This window comes from Sander vitreus, chromosome 22 (genome assembly GCF_031162955.1).
Source record: "Sander vitreus isolate 19-12246 chromosome 22, sanVit1, whole genome shotgun sequence".
Lineage (NCBI taxonomy): Eukaryota > Metazoa > Chordata > Actinopteri > Perciformes > Percidae > Sander > Sander vitreus.
In genome coordinates this window covers 11,383,289-11,401,280 of record NC_135876.1, presented here as the reverse complement: position 1 = coordinate 11,401,280, position 17,992 = coordinate 11,383,289, and the positions used below count along the sequence as shown (strand labels likewise).

The following is a 17,992-nucleotide window of genomic DNA, read 5'->3' as shown; positions in this document are numbered from 1 at the left end:
CTGATGCCTCAATATGTGCAGCCAGCCAGCCCAGGAGGGCCTATTTTATTGTGAACATGATTATTTATTAATAAAAATCTATTTAAATTGGAATGTGATAATAACTTTCCTATTTTCATACCCTCCGCTTTACGTCACGCCGAACAACACCCCTTAGCAGCGATATAATCACAACATACTAAGTATATTTTTAATTTGATTATATGCTAAATTATTGTCAAATTGCCAATCAATTGCCAATCAATCAGATGCGTGAAAAGTGAAAACTTGATGAAACGTCATGATAAGATAATAAGCTGATTAGAACATGGAAGAGTGAAAATGAAATAAATAATTTTTGATGAGACCAAACTGGTTTGCAGATACAGTTTTTAATGTATCACAACAATGAGCAACAAACATACTTGATGAACTATTTCCAGAAGTTGTTCAAATACCATCTACAATAAACGTCATTTCAACTATGACAACAGGTCTGTGACAAAATAAAAAAAAGGTTTCAAAACCATGTTATTACCGTGATACGGTACAGTTGAGACCTCAAACAGTACAGTAACAAAAACTAATGCGACTACTCTCTATATATAAAACATCAATAACATTTTTGGTTTAGTTTATTTAAAGTTTTAGCCATAGGGGCTTCTTCTTATTAAAACCTCAGGGTGCATTTCCTATGTAACCCAGATGTTGAAGAGTACATATTGTGTAGGATATGATTGCGCCATGAAAATCCCTTTGACATCCAGAAGAACAATTCCAAATTCAACCTTTTGAAGGCTGTCCCCATAAACATGACACAATCCATCCATTTTTTTTTAAAAAGTTCTTTTTTTTTTCTTTTTGGCTGCTGTGCAGTTGCAATATCTATGTACAGTTATATTGTTGGACCATCCTTTTTGTTGGTTTGTTAGCTTTTACCAGTCCTTGGTGTGGAAAGCGTCCTGTCTGATGCTAACATCTTAGCACATGATGCTAGCTGACAGTTCAGTCTTATAATGCTGAGCCACAAAGTGGGGAAAGGCAAAAAGCCAGAGTTGTGAAAGCCTTTGGAATCAGGACAGTCGCTCATGTTTGTACAATGGCAGAATTGCACCTTGGGAGGCCAGGATGTCTCTTATGAAACACAATCGAAAAGTGTCTTCAGGATTAAAGTAAATGTAAAAATACTAAAAATCCAAATAATGACAATTTAAAAGCTCACGCAGAAAATTAAAAACTGACATTTTGCTTTAAAACTTTGAAAAGAAAACACCTTTACAATAATAAAACAGAAGAGGAAATGTTACTTGATTCCATTGTTTGAAACAATAACTAAGCATGATTTGATTTAACCTGTCAAACAGTTGCATTACATGCTACTTGCTCATCTCAGAATAGGAAATACCAAAAGCAATACATTTTTGCATTTCTTCATATTAATAAATTTGTACCATGCACAGCCAACTACGAATATGTACAACAGCGTAGCTTTCTTTGTTCACAAGCCTTTTTCTTTCATACAAATAGCCTTCTGTTACTTTGGAATGAATCACATTGGTTTCAATTACCAAACTAGAAAGTGATTCGTAAAAAATTGAACACCCTTTGACAGCTTTCACATTCTTAGTTCCACAGCAAAATAACAAAATTATATATATAAAAAAAAGAAAATAGCAAAGCAAAGCAATTCATGGATCAGTATTTTGTCTGGTAGAAGGTTGAGAGAATTTATGGCAAGCAAAATAACATTACACAGTAGCAGCAAAACTTTGTAAGGTAATACTTTGCAATGTTGAAATCACTAAATGTGGAAAAAATTAAAATGTTGACTTTAACTGTAGATCATCAGAAGTGCCCAGAGAATTAATGGGAGGACGTCAACCTATGCACTAAATGGCTGCGTATAGGTGTAACACTGTTTTAAGTACATGAAAATGTTTTTAATATACAACAAAAATGCTGTTGTCCCCCTTTTAAAGCAGCATGTTTGCAAACGTATAGCAAATGATCATACCTTTTTTTTTTTTTAACATGTGACCAACTTGTACCTTAACAGTTTCAAGTATACAGTACTGCTTTCATGGATGCACCAATTGTTAAATAGGTCTCTAGATTGTTAGGCATCAATCCTGTAACAAATATGGACCAATATGCTGCTTCAATAGACAAATAATAATTAAAACACAAACATACATACAAACAGAAAAATTCTATTAAATTAACAAATGGCCTACCCAAAAAATAAAACGACAAATAAAAACAAAATAAGTGCACTATAGTCCAGACACAAGCAGGTACCGTAACAGTACAGCAATTCACAAATGAAAAATGTTATATTCACATAATCCGAGAGAGTCTATCAAAACTAGAGTTATTACCTCTTCAGAAAAGGGTGTGAGCAGAGGTAAAGTGAGAAGGTAAGAGTTGGCACAGATTAGTATATACTACAAGAAAAAAGGGGGTGGGAAATAGATACAGCTTGTTGTAATACAAACTGGCAAACACAGGGGCATCATACACATTTACTTCACCATTCTAAATTCCCTCAGTGGCAAAACCATACTGTCTTTGTAGGGCAAAACTAAAAGGATATGCACATCGTCCACTGTAACAGTAATATTGTCTCTTGGTACTCTATACACATCAAGGAAATGCGTCCGATAAAGCTTGACATGTTTTGGTTATAAGCCAAGTGTACCCAGGCTTGTTGCTGCTTTAACAAATGAGAAATGTTATGTTCTGACCTGAGAATTTAAAGCTACTGAATTACACCTATCTAAACTAAGAGAGATTCTCTTTGAGGGTTCTGGATCGTCATCCCATACAGTACATGCTAGCATTTGGAAAACAATCCAGCTGAGGTGCAATTTGCTATCGTGAGAGTTTTTGGCTTGAAACAAGCCCCCCAAGGGAGCCTGTGGGATTTTTTCCTACTCCATGTTTTTGTATACAATATAAGCTCAGTCAAGCATCTGCAACAGTTCTGTCCATAACAAAAATCAATCAATATCTTGCCAGCATATCAATATGGGAAAAACAATCCTGAGTCAATCATTTGGTACTGTAATTTTTTGGGTTAAGAGAAACTTTGGAACTGCAGTTTAAAAAGTCTTATTTTTTTCTTTAAGCAAGGGATCCTTTTGTCACTCCTACACACTGAACATATCCATTCTGATACTACTGAAGCTCGCGTCTAGGCCAGAGGCTGACTTAGCCTTGACTTCCAACGCGTTATCTAAGTCATCCAGCTTCTGGCTTAGCTCATTGTCAGACTCATCTGAACAACTCTCGGTGGGTAGTGAGGTTGGAACCCCTGAGGTGCTGCAGGAAGTTGAGGTAACCGTTGAAGGTGAGGAGAGGGGGGGGGGAGGAGAGGCAGACGGGGAGGAGGAAGCAGCTTTCCGGGCTGTGGTGGCCTGGAACAGGACATTTGGCCAGGACTTCATGGACAAGTGAGAGAGATGAGGAAAGGTGTTATTAGAAGAAGCTGCAGACTGCGAGGTAGATGTGGTGTTAGGAGTAGGGGAGCAGACAGAGTGAGGTAATAATCTAGTATGCTCTTTGGCATTTCTCATTGCTTGTTTGATTGTTTTCTCTTTGTGCAAGCTCGACTGAAGGTGTTGGCCAAGTGCTTCATTCCCGTTAACAACCACGTTGCAGGCAACACAAGTGTAGTTGCTCACTGCCTTTCGAAGCACTGTCTCTTGCAGGTCAGTAAAAGGATGTCCTAAGTAACAGAAGGACTTTTGATGACACACCACAGAATCTTCATCAGCAAAAATCATCTGGCACTTCCTGCATATAAACTCATGCTTGACGGACGGAACGATAAAAGCGTCTGGAAAATCCATGGTACTTTTGGTATTTGTTTTCGGTTCTTCTTTTGTGCTTTTTTTTGAAGAGCCTTTGTTGGTGTTCTCCTTAGCATCAATAGCTTCTTTTGGTTTGAAGGAGTTAGTGGTGGTGCTCTGTATACTCTGGGATGTCTTCACATGGGTTGGTTTCTGTTGCTGCTTCTGTTGTTGTTTCTGCTGTTGCTCAAGTTGTTTCTGCTGCTGTTGTTGTTGCTTCTGCAGTGAATCCTGGAGGGACTGCTGGTACTGCTGGTACTGCTGCAGGAGGGCGGTTGGGGAGAGACCAGCGGCCATGGCAGCTTGTGGGACTGCTGCTGGGCCATATGGAAACAGGTTCTCCATTCCACACAGTGGTGGGAAGTAGCCCCCTGTTTGAACCCCTCTAGGAAGCTGGGGGGAGAAGCAGTTGGGAAATCCAGGTAGAAAGTAGGGCAGGAACTGCCCTCCCAAGAAAGAGTTGGGATCACTTGCGGCAAGAGCATTCTGAAGTGCCTGAAGCTGTGTGGCGTCTAGTTGAGTCTCACTTCCTGGTTTCCCTGGAGCTGGACATGGTTTCTCCCTTTTCTTGGCCATGCTGGGGGTCTCAGGGCGTGAGCTGCTCTCGTTCTCTCTGTCCTTCACCTTCATCTGAGGTGGCTTGTTGCCTGGTTTCTTGCTGCTGTCTCTCTCTGAGTCTTTACCTTGCTGCTCTGTATGATTTACTGCTGCCAAAGGTGTGGAGGGAACAGGAGGAGGAAGAGTAGGTGGAGGAGGAGGAGGAGGAGTCTGCAGAAGAGTCTTTGTTGGGGTAGTGCTGAGAGACATGGCAGGAGAGGGGGTGGCTGGTGTAGGGAACCCAAGCATGCCAGCACCGGGAGACGCTAAAGCTGAAATACAGTGGTATATAAATATGGAAATATTCAATATTTAAATATTCAACCCCAAATCACTATGGAAATTTGTTCGTATGACAAGATAAAGATGCTTAATTTGTCACTGGCTGAATCTTTATCTCTATTGTTAAGATTTTGTTATGGATCAAAACTGTCACATGCGCTTTATGATAATTTCAATCTGCCAATATATTATACTATAAATATACCAAACCTACAATAAGGGGGAAAACAAACAACACAAACAAAAGCCATGATATAGATACATTTGTTGTAAAAAATCTCTGAATTATCAATTAGCAGTTCAACTCTGATGATGACATTTTACATGCACTAACTCCCACCATTTTTAATTTTAAAATAGTTTTAAAAAATAAGACTTTTTGACAAACACCACTGTGATAAGGAATAAACAGTAGTATAGTAGAATAAAATAGTGCATGATACATCTCAGTTCATAAAGCTTCTGGTCTATTTAACTTTTTTTTCATTGTTCGTCATACTAACTCACCAGGTGTGTTGGGTGGGAAAACAGGAAGTGATGATGGCCCATTGACCCCAGGAAGTAGCACTGGCGGAAGGCCAGATAACCCTGGGTAGCCTGAGGGTAGGCTGAGGCCATGAAGTGCATTATTGTTGTCCACTGCAGTCTGTTGCTGCTGGCCAGGCAGGCTGAGTCCCTCACCAGCTTTCTTTATGCGGTCCATCTCTTGCTGGGCCATCAGTTGACGGACAGTGGTTGGTGCTAGGTAGTCCTTTTCTCTATCTACCTGGTTTCCCAGGGTTTCTTGCACTTTGGCGATGTGCTGTTTGGAGAAGATGTGGTCTCTGACGGACATCCGGGCAGTGTACTTTACACCACACAAAGTACACTCAGGCCTGGGCCCATCTGGTGAGCCTTGACTTATCATGAATGGCTTTCCAATGTTGATCTTGAATTTCTTTTCTTTAGCACGGGCATTCTGGAACCACACCTGGACAACACGCTTGGGGAGTCCAATCTCATTGCCAAGCATCTCACACTCTTGCATTGTAGGAGTGCGGTAGTCACTAAAACAGGCTTTGAGGACTTTAAGTTGCAGGTTACTCATCTGGGTTCTGAATCGTTTGTGGGCTGACCTATCCCCGGCATTGCTACCTTTCCCGGACTTGTTGAAGGGGTTACCTGCCCCAAAGGGACTAGGAGAACTGGGATCAGCTAGGCTTGATGATTCACTCCTGTCATTGAAGTCATCCATTTCATCATCTCTGGAGCTAAAGTAAGAGTCACAGTCCTTTCCAGAGAAGCTGAGGGCAGGGCTCACCATGCTGTATTGGTACCTTTCATTGGCACTATCAGAATTTGATGCCAGGCCACTCTTGTTACTCAGCTTTTCCCCTCCATTGGCTGTGAGGCTCTCAACCTCATTGTTATTACCCTCATCTCCAGTTGTAGCATCGCTAATGGCTGTATTGATAGATGATGTCTCATCAAAGTCCATCCTACTGAAATCATAAGATGAGGCTTCGGCTGAATTAATATTAGGCCCTTCAGTTTCATCACAGTTTTCAGCTTTTAAGGATGAAGGGCTTAAGAAGTTTTTTACTTGTGCCTCAGATGGTTTGACTGGGGTTGAGGATGCAGCAGGCAGCTCATACTCATTTGGCTCAGTCTTGGTAGGCAGCTGTGGGTAGTCAAAGAAATTATACTTATTTGGGCTTTCACCTGTTTCATTGTCTTGATTCATCATTGGGCTTGGTGGCAAGCTAAAGCCTGCCTGCTTAGCATCATGCCAGTGTCTAGATCGTATGTGGCTATCTAGAGCAGATTTAGCCTTAAACAGTGCTCTGCAAAAGGGACATTTCTTGTGGGACTGGGAGGGCCCTATAGCCCTAAATTGCCCCTTTCTCTCTCTTGCACGAGTGTTTTGGAACCAAACTTGCACAACTCTCTTTTTCAAGCCAACCTCTCGTGCAATGTGGTCCAACATCTTCCTTGTGGGATTTGAGTCAAGTAGGTATTTGTCGTAGAGAATCTCCAGTTGTTCTGGTGTGATGGTGGTTCTCAAACGTTTATCTCTGTGTTGCTCTTCACTACTGTTTCCACCATCTTTATCGTTAGCACTTTCGTCCTTGTCATCCAGTTTTCTCTTCAATGCTCCAGAGCCTGCAGCAGAGGCCAAACCAGAGCTACCCTGAGAGGGGATTTGGGAGAGGCCTCCAGATAAGAGCTGGCTAGCCATTAGGGGGTTATTTGGGTCAAATATCATATAGGGCATATCCATGGGTCTTTCAAGGAACTGAGAGTGAAGAAATTGGTTTTGGGCAGCCAAGAAATGCATGTGCTGATGCTCCTGCCATAGCTCCACAGTGGGGAATGCAATTTTACACTGGTCACACTGGTACTGAAGCATCTGGTGGGAGAGGCTGTTTGTGAGTGAGGAAAGGGCCAGGGAGAGTGGACTTGAGGGCACTGCAGCTGCCTGTGGCTGGGAATGGGGTCTTGACATTTGTGGCTGGGGGGCTTTCTGAGGAGGTGGCTGAGGTGTGCAAGCCTTCGATGGTCTGGGTTCTGGTAATGACTTGATCACAGGCGAGGGTGCAGTCTCATTTTGTTTAGGTTCAGTTTCGGGAGCAATGTCAGGCTTGGGGGAGGTTTTCCCTATGCTGGCACGAGGAGAGGCCATCACAGGGGAGCTTGAGCCAGAACTGCTGGCAGTTCCATGGGACTGTTTGGGTGGCTCGAAAGGTACTTGGGTAGTCCTAGCTGGACCTTGCTCAATATTATCTATGTATTCCTCACAGATGTCCTCATTACCTTCCTCATCTTCATCCTTATAACACAGCTTTTTCTGGTGAGTGATAAGGTCAAAAATGCGTGGGAACACAATGTTGCACTTTTTACACTGGTACTGCATGTTGCTGGTTCTGATGTATCGCTCATTGGTCAGCTCTTTTTTCTCATTATCTTTAGAATCTGCCTGGTTTTCGTAGGTCTTGCGAGCTTTCTGGCGGGCATTCTGGAACCACACCACAATGACCCGAGTTGGTAGATTGAGCACAGTGGAAAGTTGCTCAATCTCATCATCCTTCGGATAGGCATTAGTGTCAAAGAAATCTTGAAGTACCCTCAACTGGTAATCAGTGAATCTGGTCCTGGAGGACCTCTTGTTGAAGGCTGACTCAGTTCTGTAGTATTCATGTGCACCGAGCTGGGGCTCCATTCGAATATCTTCCAACGTAGTAATGGGAGGAATATTGAAATTATAGGGAGAGTCTTTACTCCGCTGTCTTTCTTTGAAGAGAGTATTACGGAACCAGTGCTTTATGACTTTTTGGGGCAAGCCAGACTTCTCTGACATCTCCTGAATTTGCTCTTCATTAGGGGAATTGTTGATGTCAAAGTTGGCACGGAGAATCTTAAGCTGGTCATCTGTGATACGGGTGCGTGGTCGCTTAAACTGGGACTGGCGGAGAAAGTTTGGATCAAGACCCAATTGTTGCTGGCAGAGCTGTGTAAGGTCTGTGGAAAGAGAGTCCATACTGGGCATCTGAAGGGCAAGCTGAGGGGGCAGGCCTGGGTGCTGGACGGACTGCATCATTAGAGGTGGAAAAAGGGGCAAATCCAAGGGAACAGGGAGCTGCACTTGGGGAGGTGCAGTAGGGGCAGTAGGTGGTGGAGGAGGGGGTGGTTGCTGGGGTGGTGTTGCCTGGTGAGACGGTTGGTGTGGGGTCTGATGGGGGACGGACACTGGTGAAGGTACTGGGGTTTGGGGCTTAGTCATTGATGTAGAGGAGGGCTGAGGAGCTGTCACTGGGGCTGGAGTAGGAGGTGGCGGAGGGGGAGGTGGTGGTGGCGGTGGTGGTGGAGTCTCAGGTGAAGCAGGGTTTATTGGATAGAGTTTGTCATAGGCCTCTCTGTACTGCTGGGCAAACTTTTCCAGCTCCACATATGGGAAAAAGTGACTGTGCACATGTTCCTGATGGCTTTTGAGAATAAGCATATTGGAGAAGAGTTTTCCGCACATCCCACACTCAAGCTTATCATTGTTCATTTCCATTTGTTCAACTCCGTCTTTGTTTTTCTTTTGGTTTTTTTGTCTGTTTTCATTGTACTGGATGACTAGTTCAAATCCAAAGTTCTCCAGTAGTGCTTTGGCTGCATTGCCCCTTGCTCCTGACACAATACGTGGAGGAGGAATCAATGACTCTGGGAACTTTGATTTTCTAGGGTCTTTGTTGTCTTTTCCTCCATCACTTATTGCATCACCTGCATTTTCCATCTTGGCTCTGTTTTCTTGTTTTTCTAATTGGTCCTCTGCCTCTCTTGACATCTGAATTTCTGAAACTGACACAGTGCTGGATTCCATTTTGGATTTGTGGTTCTGCAGTTGCTGGTTTTTCTGTTGCTGAATTTGCATCTGTGCCTGAGAGGCTTGCTGCTGCTGCTGTTGCTGCTGAGCCTGTTGCTGGGCCTGAGCCTGCTGCAGCTGGTGTTGCTGTTGCATCTGCTGCTTCAAGTCCTCAAGGAATGATCCAGTAAGGCCAGGCATTCCAAAAGCTGCTGCTGAATGCAGTGCTAGCTCTGGGCTAAGGTTGAACTCTGCTCCTGGGATGTAGAAGGGGAAGAGGAACTGTGGCTGTTGAAATTGCAGCAGTGCTTCTGGGGTCATTGGAAAATGGGGGAAGAAAGCTGGATTAAGGAACTGAGGCTGGAAGAAGGCAGCCTGTTGCTGGAGTTCATGTTGAAGCTGCAGTTGCAGCTGGGCTGAGGACTGCGCTGATTGGTGGCTGCTTGTCTGTGCTGAAACATGGTCAGTAGTTGTTGTTTGTTTTGTGTTGTTAATGCTGTTAGCTTCTTTGGGTTCCACAGTGTTTTCTTTGTTAGCAGAGGGTGTTCCACTTCTAGCAGTGTCTGAGTTGCTGTTGTTCCCTTGTGTGCTTGGGGCTGGGCTTTTTGCAGGCACTGGACCACTAGTGCCAGTGATACTGCTACTGCTGCTCATTTCTGTTTTGGCTGTTCTGGCTTTGGTCTGGTGGAGCACTGACCTCATATGAATTTCAAGTGTTGAGCTTTGGCTGTAGGCAACATTGCAAATATTGCATTTAAATGGTTTGTTGTCAATGCTGTTGCTTGTCTCTTGTGGAACTGGGCTCGACGCCTCTTGAAGAACCTTCTTCAACTTATGCAGGTGGGAAACTGAATTATAGTGAACTAGTAGGATGTTCTTCTGGGTGAAGGACTCCTTACATACTGTGCACTTGTAAGGCCGAGAAGGGTCCAAAAATTTCTCCATTGTAAAGTTGGGCCCTTTTCTAAATGGTAGGGTCCGTTTTGGTTCTGCTCCCATGTCATCTAGCAGAGAGCTACTGTCACTTCCTGTAGGACTGGGCTTCTCTTCCTGGTCCATTTCATCATCTTTGTCCAAGTCATGTTCAAAGGCCTGAGCTTCCTCCAAGGCCCTGGCCTCACTCTCAGTGATATCTCCATTCAGAGGCAGATTTCCAATGAGTTGCTGCACTTCAGCTTCACTAAGTTCAGGATGTCCATTTTCCAAATGCTTCCTGAGGGCCAGGAATGTCCTGAAGCTGCGCTGGCAAAGGCTGCACATAGTGGCTGCTCTGATGGCATGGTACTGGGAATGTATCTGAAGCTTCTGCATTGTCTTGAAGGCCAGGCTGCAATGGTTGCAACGATATTTGTAGACATGACGATCAGATACTGAGAGCTGCTGTTGTTGCTGCTGCAGCCTTTGTAGCTCACTGAGATGATCCTGTAGGGTATCAGGGGACTTGCTATCATGCCCTAACCCGCTGGCTCTCTTCCAGCCTGGGGCCTCTGAGGCCTCCTTTGGGGGCTTAAGATCCTCAACCTGCATGTCCAATTCATTCTTGTCTTGACTGGTCAGCTCATCCTTTGAGATATTTCCTAAAAGTAGAAAATACAATTTGAAGTACAATACACTGCATCATATATGTATCATTATTTTTCTGATAAATGACAAACCACCAAACAAACCTAATAATTATTCATGTATATATTTATTTATTAAAGTTAATACAGTTCAACTTCATTATCACTTGGACAACCAATTTATGACAGAAATGAAACAACTCAATCCAAATTCTGCTTACCTTGAGACTTCCCTGACCCATCAGTAAGAGAGGTAGAGGAATCCATTAAAGACAGACCTTTGTCTTGTCCAGTTTGGGGATGCATTATATTATTTGGTGTTGCTGTGTCAGATCCGACAACCTATCAAGAGCGAAGAAATGTTTTGATTATCATATACATTTGTAAATAATGATATGACATGGTAGATTCTATCTCAAATATTTGTAAATGTTGAGGAAGTATTTCAATTTGCTTCTTCTTATTTTAAAGATAGCATTTGCTCCACAGAGGACAAAAACAATTAATGGTATGGCAGTATCTAAAGGCAGTACAATAAATGCATGTGACATTTTATGGAAATCTTGCAGTAAAGTAATTTTTAGTGACTTTTGAATACTCTTTTCCTGTTTAGAAGAAATTGCAAATTTGCAAAAACACATATTTGCTGACACAGACACACACACACACACACACACACACACACACACACACACACACACACACACACACAAATCTTCATAATCATTACTTCTACATACAGTCATAATCAGCTTTTCCACGCAATCCGGAGCCACACTGTGAAGGTGGGTGAGATGCAGCTGTAGGTGAATCTTGTTGCTCAGGACATCCTGGCACAGTGGGCAGCGAATCACTGGCTGCATGGAATGCTGGGACATCACATGGAGCTGCATACGGTTGGCATCTTTACTGCTGTAGTTGCAATATGGACACTGCTGAACCTAAAAAAAAAAGCAAGATGGTATAAGTACTGTATCTGATTGTGAGTAGAGACAAAACACCCTGTGCAATGTAAAACTTAATCCAAGAGCAGGAACTACTTTTTGCACAAGATGTACTCCTTAGTGGGTATCATTCTTGTACAACAGCGCCATTAGCGTAACTGGCTGGCCACTGCCTCGCTAAGAAGCAGGACATTACCTTTGATAACAAACAAGGGACATACCAAGAACCATGTCACCTGAAAATAACTGCACATCTACAAAATCAAATTAAATTTTTGACATGCTTAGGGTTAGGCTAGGTTAGCTTTCCTGTTCTTTCCTATTCTTCACTTCCCATTCACCTCATCCCACCACATTCACCTCTCCCCACCAACCCCCATGCCCACCTTAACACAGAAAATGTAGATCAACCATGTTTCATGTAATTCACTTAAGTCTCTCAACTCATGCAATTTTATTAGCAGAAAACACGATTGGCCAGAATTTCTAATCAGTATTACAGATGACAAAGGTGTGTACTCTCCCAAGCCAAGCCTTGCCCTCATTACAGGGAGTACTCTTAACATAGCTGCCTCCCCACCACCTGTCTTAATAGAATCCATTTCTGAAATGACTAAGTCCTCCCTCCTTGCAGGGCCCAGAACCAGACAAGCTAATACTTCATAATCTAATTTAAAAACACATATAATTTAAAGAGATGCAAAAAGGGGGAAAGAAGCAGGGAGGGAGGCCTAAGGCTAGTGCAGGTATTCCACTTAAGAACACAAAGACTGGCCTACTGTGCTTGATGCTAAAAACCTCTGTCAGGGAGGGAATGGTGGGCTGCGTTTAACCCTTTGATAGAAAGCCGGCGCCAGCAATTGCTAAATGCTTAGCTTAGCATTTCTGCTTCTTACAGTTCATAAGTATCTTCCCATTAGCTCATCCCACAGTGACAGCGAAGGTTAGATTTCATTACTGCATATGAAGGAGAACCTGCCTCATTAACTATTAGCTTTCTGTACCTAACAATTTATTTGGAATATGAATTGTCAGATATCCACTCTAAATTGATGCACACAAAGCTCAATAACCTTCAGATGTATTTTATTTGGAAAACTGGAAACAGTTAGAGGTCCATTGTTGGTCCTCTTTGAGTTGCTATGAACTACACATGTAACCTTTTCACGAGTACTGCTATTGTAGCACAATTGGTTTCCTTTTGATATTCTACAAACATTTACCTGCTCATTGGCAGAGGTCTTCCCCTCAGCAGACTTTGGCCTTTTGGGAGGACTTTCAATTTGTCGATCTTGCAAGTGGGAATGTTTAACCATAGCATTCGGTCCGGTAACCTCTTTGGATGTGGCATTCACTCCTGGCAGACGGGGAAGGGAGAGAGAGAGTCAGAAGGTAAAAAATTAAAAATGACAACAATTTAAAAAAGCTGCAAAATTGCAAAATGATTGATGGCTAAACAGTAGATTTATTTTTGAAATAGAACGTTTTGAAATGAGTACTGGAGCAGAATGACATATTTAACATAAGAGTTGAAAGAGAGGAACAGCGCCATGTCACATTGATATATGGTATCCCATAGATCACACATACATACTGTATGAGAAATGGGAATATTAATCTTAAACATATCAAGTACATTAAACTAACAGAATTTAGTGAATAAATTGAAATGTCTGACATTTTGTGGCTGTGTTGGATCACAAAGTGGTCAAATGACTATTAATATACATATAATACAGTGAATAAGATAAACAAGTCTACCAAATTAATCATTGGGACATAGGTGATGATTTAAAAAAAAAAAAGATTTGACACCAAGACAACATAAGCATGGATACAAACATGGACTATATTATTCACATTCATATACACTGACGTGTTTCTGCCCTGAGGACATGTGAAATGGAGAAAACTCAGGCAGGCTCATTATCACAGCACGAATATTATACACTTCATTAGTTCGTATACATTTCCCCAGCTGGCTCAACAACTTCTCTGTCTGTACAAGATGCTAAATTTTCGGGGCTTGGTCACGGCTGGTGGTACAGCAGCAATGCTACTTGTGTGTGTATATTTGTATGTGTGCGTGTAAGCGTGTGTGACGTTAACAGCAGGGCTCAATGTGGAGAGATCAGCCTCTGGTTGTATTTAGTAAATGCTGCAGCCACTGATAAATCTTTCATTAGCCTCATCCTGAGATACAAGCCATGCAGGCCCGTCTATACTCTGCCACTGCAATTTACCCACTCGGCACAACACAAAGACACAGCAACTCTCCCTCCCTACTTCCCTCCCTCCCCTTCCCCCCCCCCCCTTGCTCTCTTCCTCCCTCTCTCCCTAAGCCATCACCCCCCACCCCCTCCTCTCTTTTGCTTCCCCTCCCTCGTCTGGTCACTCAAGGCAATATGTGAGCCTCACTCTTGCGAATCAACGCTTCACGCTAGATGCACAAATGGAAAAAAAGGGAAATCAAAGCACTGATACATGGAGAGGGGGTTGAAAAAAAACATTTTGTATTTCATATTATTCTGTGGCTCGTGTTTGTATTGGGCGCATATCAATTCCTCCGGCCCGTTCATGCATTTTAATTCTGTTGCATTAAGTAGGTGTTCCACTTATTTTATTTGTAATCCCCTATATCTGGAGCCTGAAATATTGGCCTGTCAAGGAAAGTGACAAGAAAAAGAGAGGGAGGGAGGGAGGAAGAAAGAAGGAGAGAGAGTCGAGAAAAAAAACAAAACACAAGGGCACAATGTGAATTTCCAAGAACATCCGAGAATTGCTCTGCAGCTCAGAATAGCGAGGTAATCTCGTCTTCCACTGCTTGTGGTGGCCCCTGCAGGGCTTCGTGTGTGTGTGTGTGTGTGTGTGTGTGTGTGTGTGTGTGTGTGTGTCTACGTGCATGTATGTGTGTGAATTATGTGCTTCATGACAGGCCTCTGATACTTCATTGGTCAGATCGGTCCAGCCTTGAAGCACCCCGTCACATCACCTGACCTTTCCAAAGCCTCCGCCCCGCCTCCCGTATTTATTATGACCATTTCTAATTTCAACTTTCAATTTTTCCCTCCGTCTTCCAGTCAATTTGCAACTAAATTACATCCCTGCAAAAGGAGATGAGGCGATTGTCAGACAAGGGGCTGCAAACACATTTACAATGCGGTGGGGGAAAGAGCCCACAGATCACCATTGATTACTGTCATACTGAATGTAAATGTATGTTTGTGTAGTGTGTGTGTCTGTGTGTGCATGTGCAACATGAAGATCTGTCCTTCTGGTTTAGATTCGTCTTCGACCTTGTGCTTTCATCATCACTTATGACACTCGCGCTGAGAAAAACAGTTGGTTAACCTTGAATGTTAAGAGAGCAGTTCTCCCTATAGCCAGCTTTAAATGGCAAGCCATGCGAATGTGAACAATAAAGTTGTTTTGAGGCATAGAATTACATTTAAAATGGTAGAGTGTCCTCCAAGGATATAATCACCTGTAACACATATGAATACAATGGCTACCACAATATCCCTCCGCCTATAGTTTAACCAGCTTCATATTTTTAACCTCAATAGTGCTAAAATAATAATGGGAAAGAGCAGGATTGAGAACAAGACAGGAGCAGGAGACTCTCCTCTCATTTTCCTTTGTTTCTGAGTCTGCGCCCGACACTTAATGATTGTGTCTCTTTTCCTCCTCCTCCCTGTTCTTTCCCCTCACTTCCCACCTTCCCTCCATCCCTTCATCTTTAGGTGGGCTCCACCAGCTGCAGCCCAGTGAAGCGGAGGGGCAGAATAAACCTGACACCGTCCCCCCCCACCTCCACCAATGACAAATGTCTGCATGCAGCAGGACCTTGCTTGATTAGATAAATCAAAAGGTGATTTATGACACTCAACCCCTTTTGCATTGCAGGGGGAGAGAGCGCCACACTCACCACCCATCTTTATTTGCAACTGTCAATGGTGTTTAGGGAGCTGCGTATACACACACTTATATACGCGCAAGTGGGCACTCAAATGGAGAGTTTTGAGTGTACAGCGCAACGGAGGGAAAGGCAGAGAAATGTAGAGAATACCTCTGATATTTCTGTTCCAAATTGTTCCTCAAAAGGCAGGAGCACCGGCAATACCATCATAGCTAATGCTTTTCCTTTGGATCTATTTTAGAATTTGCCCTTATGTGTCAGAAAGGGTGAGACATTTTGTGCAAACTGAGCCAAGCAAATGAGATTTTCACACAAACAAGCATATCACTGAATCCATATATCTCTCCAACTATGACTTTATATGAAATCAACTACATCTTGCAGCAGACTTTCAAAACAATCAAACCGTACCTATTCCAATCTTTTTCTCTTTTTACAAGCTGCAAAACAATTAGATCCCATTCCTGACATTTCATTTCATGAAAATAAAAAAAGGCCAACAAACATAGAGTGTGGGGGGGGGGCTGTCAATTAAAAAGGAGCAGGCTGGGTGGCGGCAGCTTGGATTTAGTATTCAATTTAGCTGTCCTGAGCCCTGGCAGACTGGCTAAGGTTACGGAGTAGTAAATCTAGCAGGGAAAGCTGGCCAAAACAGGCCAGGGAGGGCCGGCCAGCATGATTTACTGGCCTACTGCTCTGAGGTTACGCATTAGGCTGACCCCCGGTCACCTTATAACATTACAGCAACACACTCTGAACCCCAAACTCCCACTGAAGCACTCAGCAGGCCCAGATCTAGCCGGAGGGAGGTAGAGAGAGAGAAAGAGAGAAAGACTGGGAAGGAGTGAGATGTAGAGAGGAAGAGACATAGTCAGATGGAGAGGGGGAGAGAGAGGAAGAGAATGGCTGTTAAACAGCAGCTGTCTTATAGTTTGTGTTTTTTAATGATTAGCCCTCCTTTCTCTTCCATCACCAGCCTGTGTTCTAATGAGAGATAAATATGAGCATGGCCTTGTCACATTTGACAAATCGTCTGAGACGTTCAACAAGCTGTCATTACACAGAAACACAGAAAACACACATACATGCACAAAAGAATTGCTGCAGGCTTGTAATTAAACATGCTAATATCTTTAATATATTTTAATCTCATTTTAGAGAGAGACAGCTCCCATTTCAAGTTAGGCAAATTTGCAAGATGCATGCATGCATACAAAAAAACTATTCTGAAAGTGAACAAGCTTATACGGAATATTTAACATCAGATCTTGTTTTCATGCGATTCCATTTTGTCTCCCCCCTTATCTGCGCTATTCAAAATTGTACACAAAATGTATACATAACATTTGACTGTAGGAACAATGAGTAATTTCTTGCTAATTTGAAGCAGGTAGAGATCTGTAATTTCCTTAGGCTGCCTAACAGGCTCATTTCCATTCCGGGGCCTTTGTTTAGTTGGTTATTTATAAGAAGTGGGCCCCTGAGCCATGGTGGTGACATGCACCATCTACACACACAGCACAAAGCTATCTGGAAGTAATCCACATCAGGGACATTTGCATGGAAAATGTAACATGGATTATAATTAATCTAAAGTGACATGGGATTATAAAAGACAATGTAAATGAAGCAAGGGAAAAAGCTCTCTCTGCCCCCCCTCCTCCCCATATATCTGTCTCTCTTTTCCCCTCTCTATCTATCTGCCCTTCTTTGTTTAAAGGATCTTGGTCTTGGAGATGAAGTGCGCAAACACACTGCTCACTTGGTCACACTGTAATCCCTTCCCTGGAGATCTCCATACGGACACACACACACACACACACACACACACACACACACACACACACACACACACACACACGCACACGCACACACACAGATCTGAACATTTCAAGCTTGCCAGAGATTTGGGGCTGAGGATGGAGATGCTAAATCTTACTACTTTAAACTAGAAAAAGAGAAAAACAAGGCCCTGTCTCTGATGATAACCCTAGCATAACAACACGCTGACACACCAGACTCCCTTTTGCATTTTCTGGCAAGTGACTTTCTGAAACCTTGTTCAATCCAAATGCAAAATAAAACACCAAAAACCCACTGGCAATATTATATCTGGCTTCCCAGCCAAACTTGCAGCTGACCCCAAGGCAATTCTTAGAACACATTATTCACCAAAAATAAAAAGGCATACAGTTCCGCTTTATTAAATAGATTGCTGACATCTGATAAACTACACTTGAGGACACACACATACGTAAGCACGCTTTAAAGTAGGAGGGACCTGGGCACTTTTTTTGCATGTGTGCTGTGGTGTTAAATGACACTGGCGGTAATATGCGGCGGTAAATGCATGGATGGTGGTTCCCTGCCAGTCCGTCAGACAGGCCTGTCAGAGAGATAGAGCTGAAAGATAGATGACTAGCTAAACTAATAGGCCCCAGCCTCACTCAGCTCTCCTTCTGCCTCATTGAGCCTCACATTATGGAGCTAGGTATGGCATGCTAGGAAGAGGAGGAGGGGAGGGAGTTTGA

General features: G+C 43.0%; 1 protein-coding gene across 1 annotated transcript in view; it reads right to left on the bottom strand.

Moving 5' to 3' along the window:
* Positions 1-352: 352 nt before the first annotated feature.
* zfhx4 (zinc finger homeobox 4) overlaps positions 353-17,992 on the bottom strand; it is an 84,717-nt gene continuing 67,077 nt past the window's right edge. The window contains exons 8-12 of the mRNA XM_078281208.1: positions 12,766-12,899; positions 11,339-11,539; positions 10,820-10,940; positions 5,217-10,613; positions 353-4,699 (exon numbers count right to left, since the gene is read on the bottom strand). Of these exons, the coding sequence (XP_078137334.1) occupies positions 3,129-4,699; positions 5,217-10,613; positions 10,820-10,940; positions 11,339-11,539; positions 12,766-12,899 (7,424 nt within the window). The 3' untranslated portion in view covers positions 353-3,128. The remainder of the gene's footprint in view (positions 4,700-5,216; positions 10,614-10,819; positions 10,941-11,338; positions 11,540-12,765; positions 12,900-17,992) is intronic.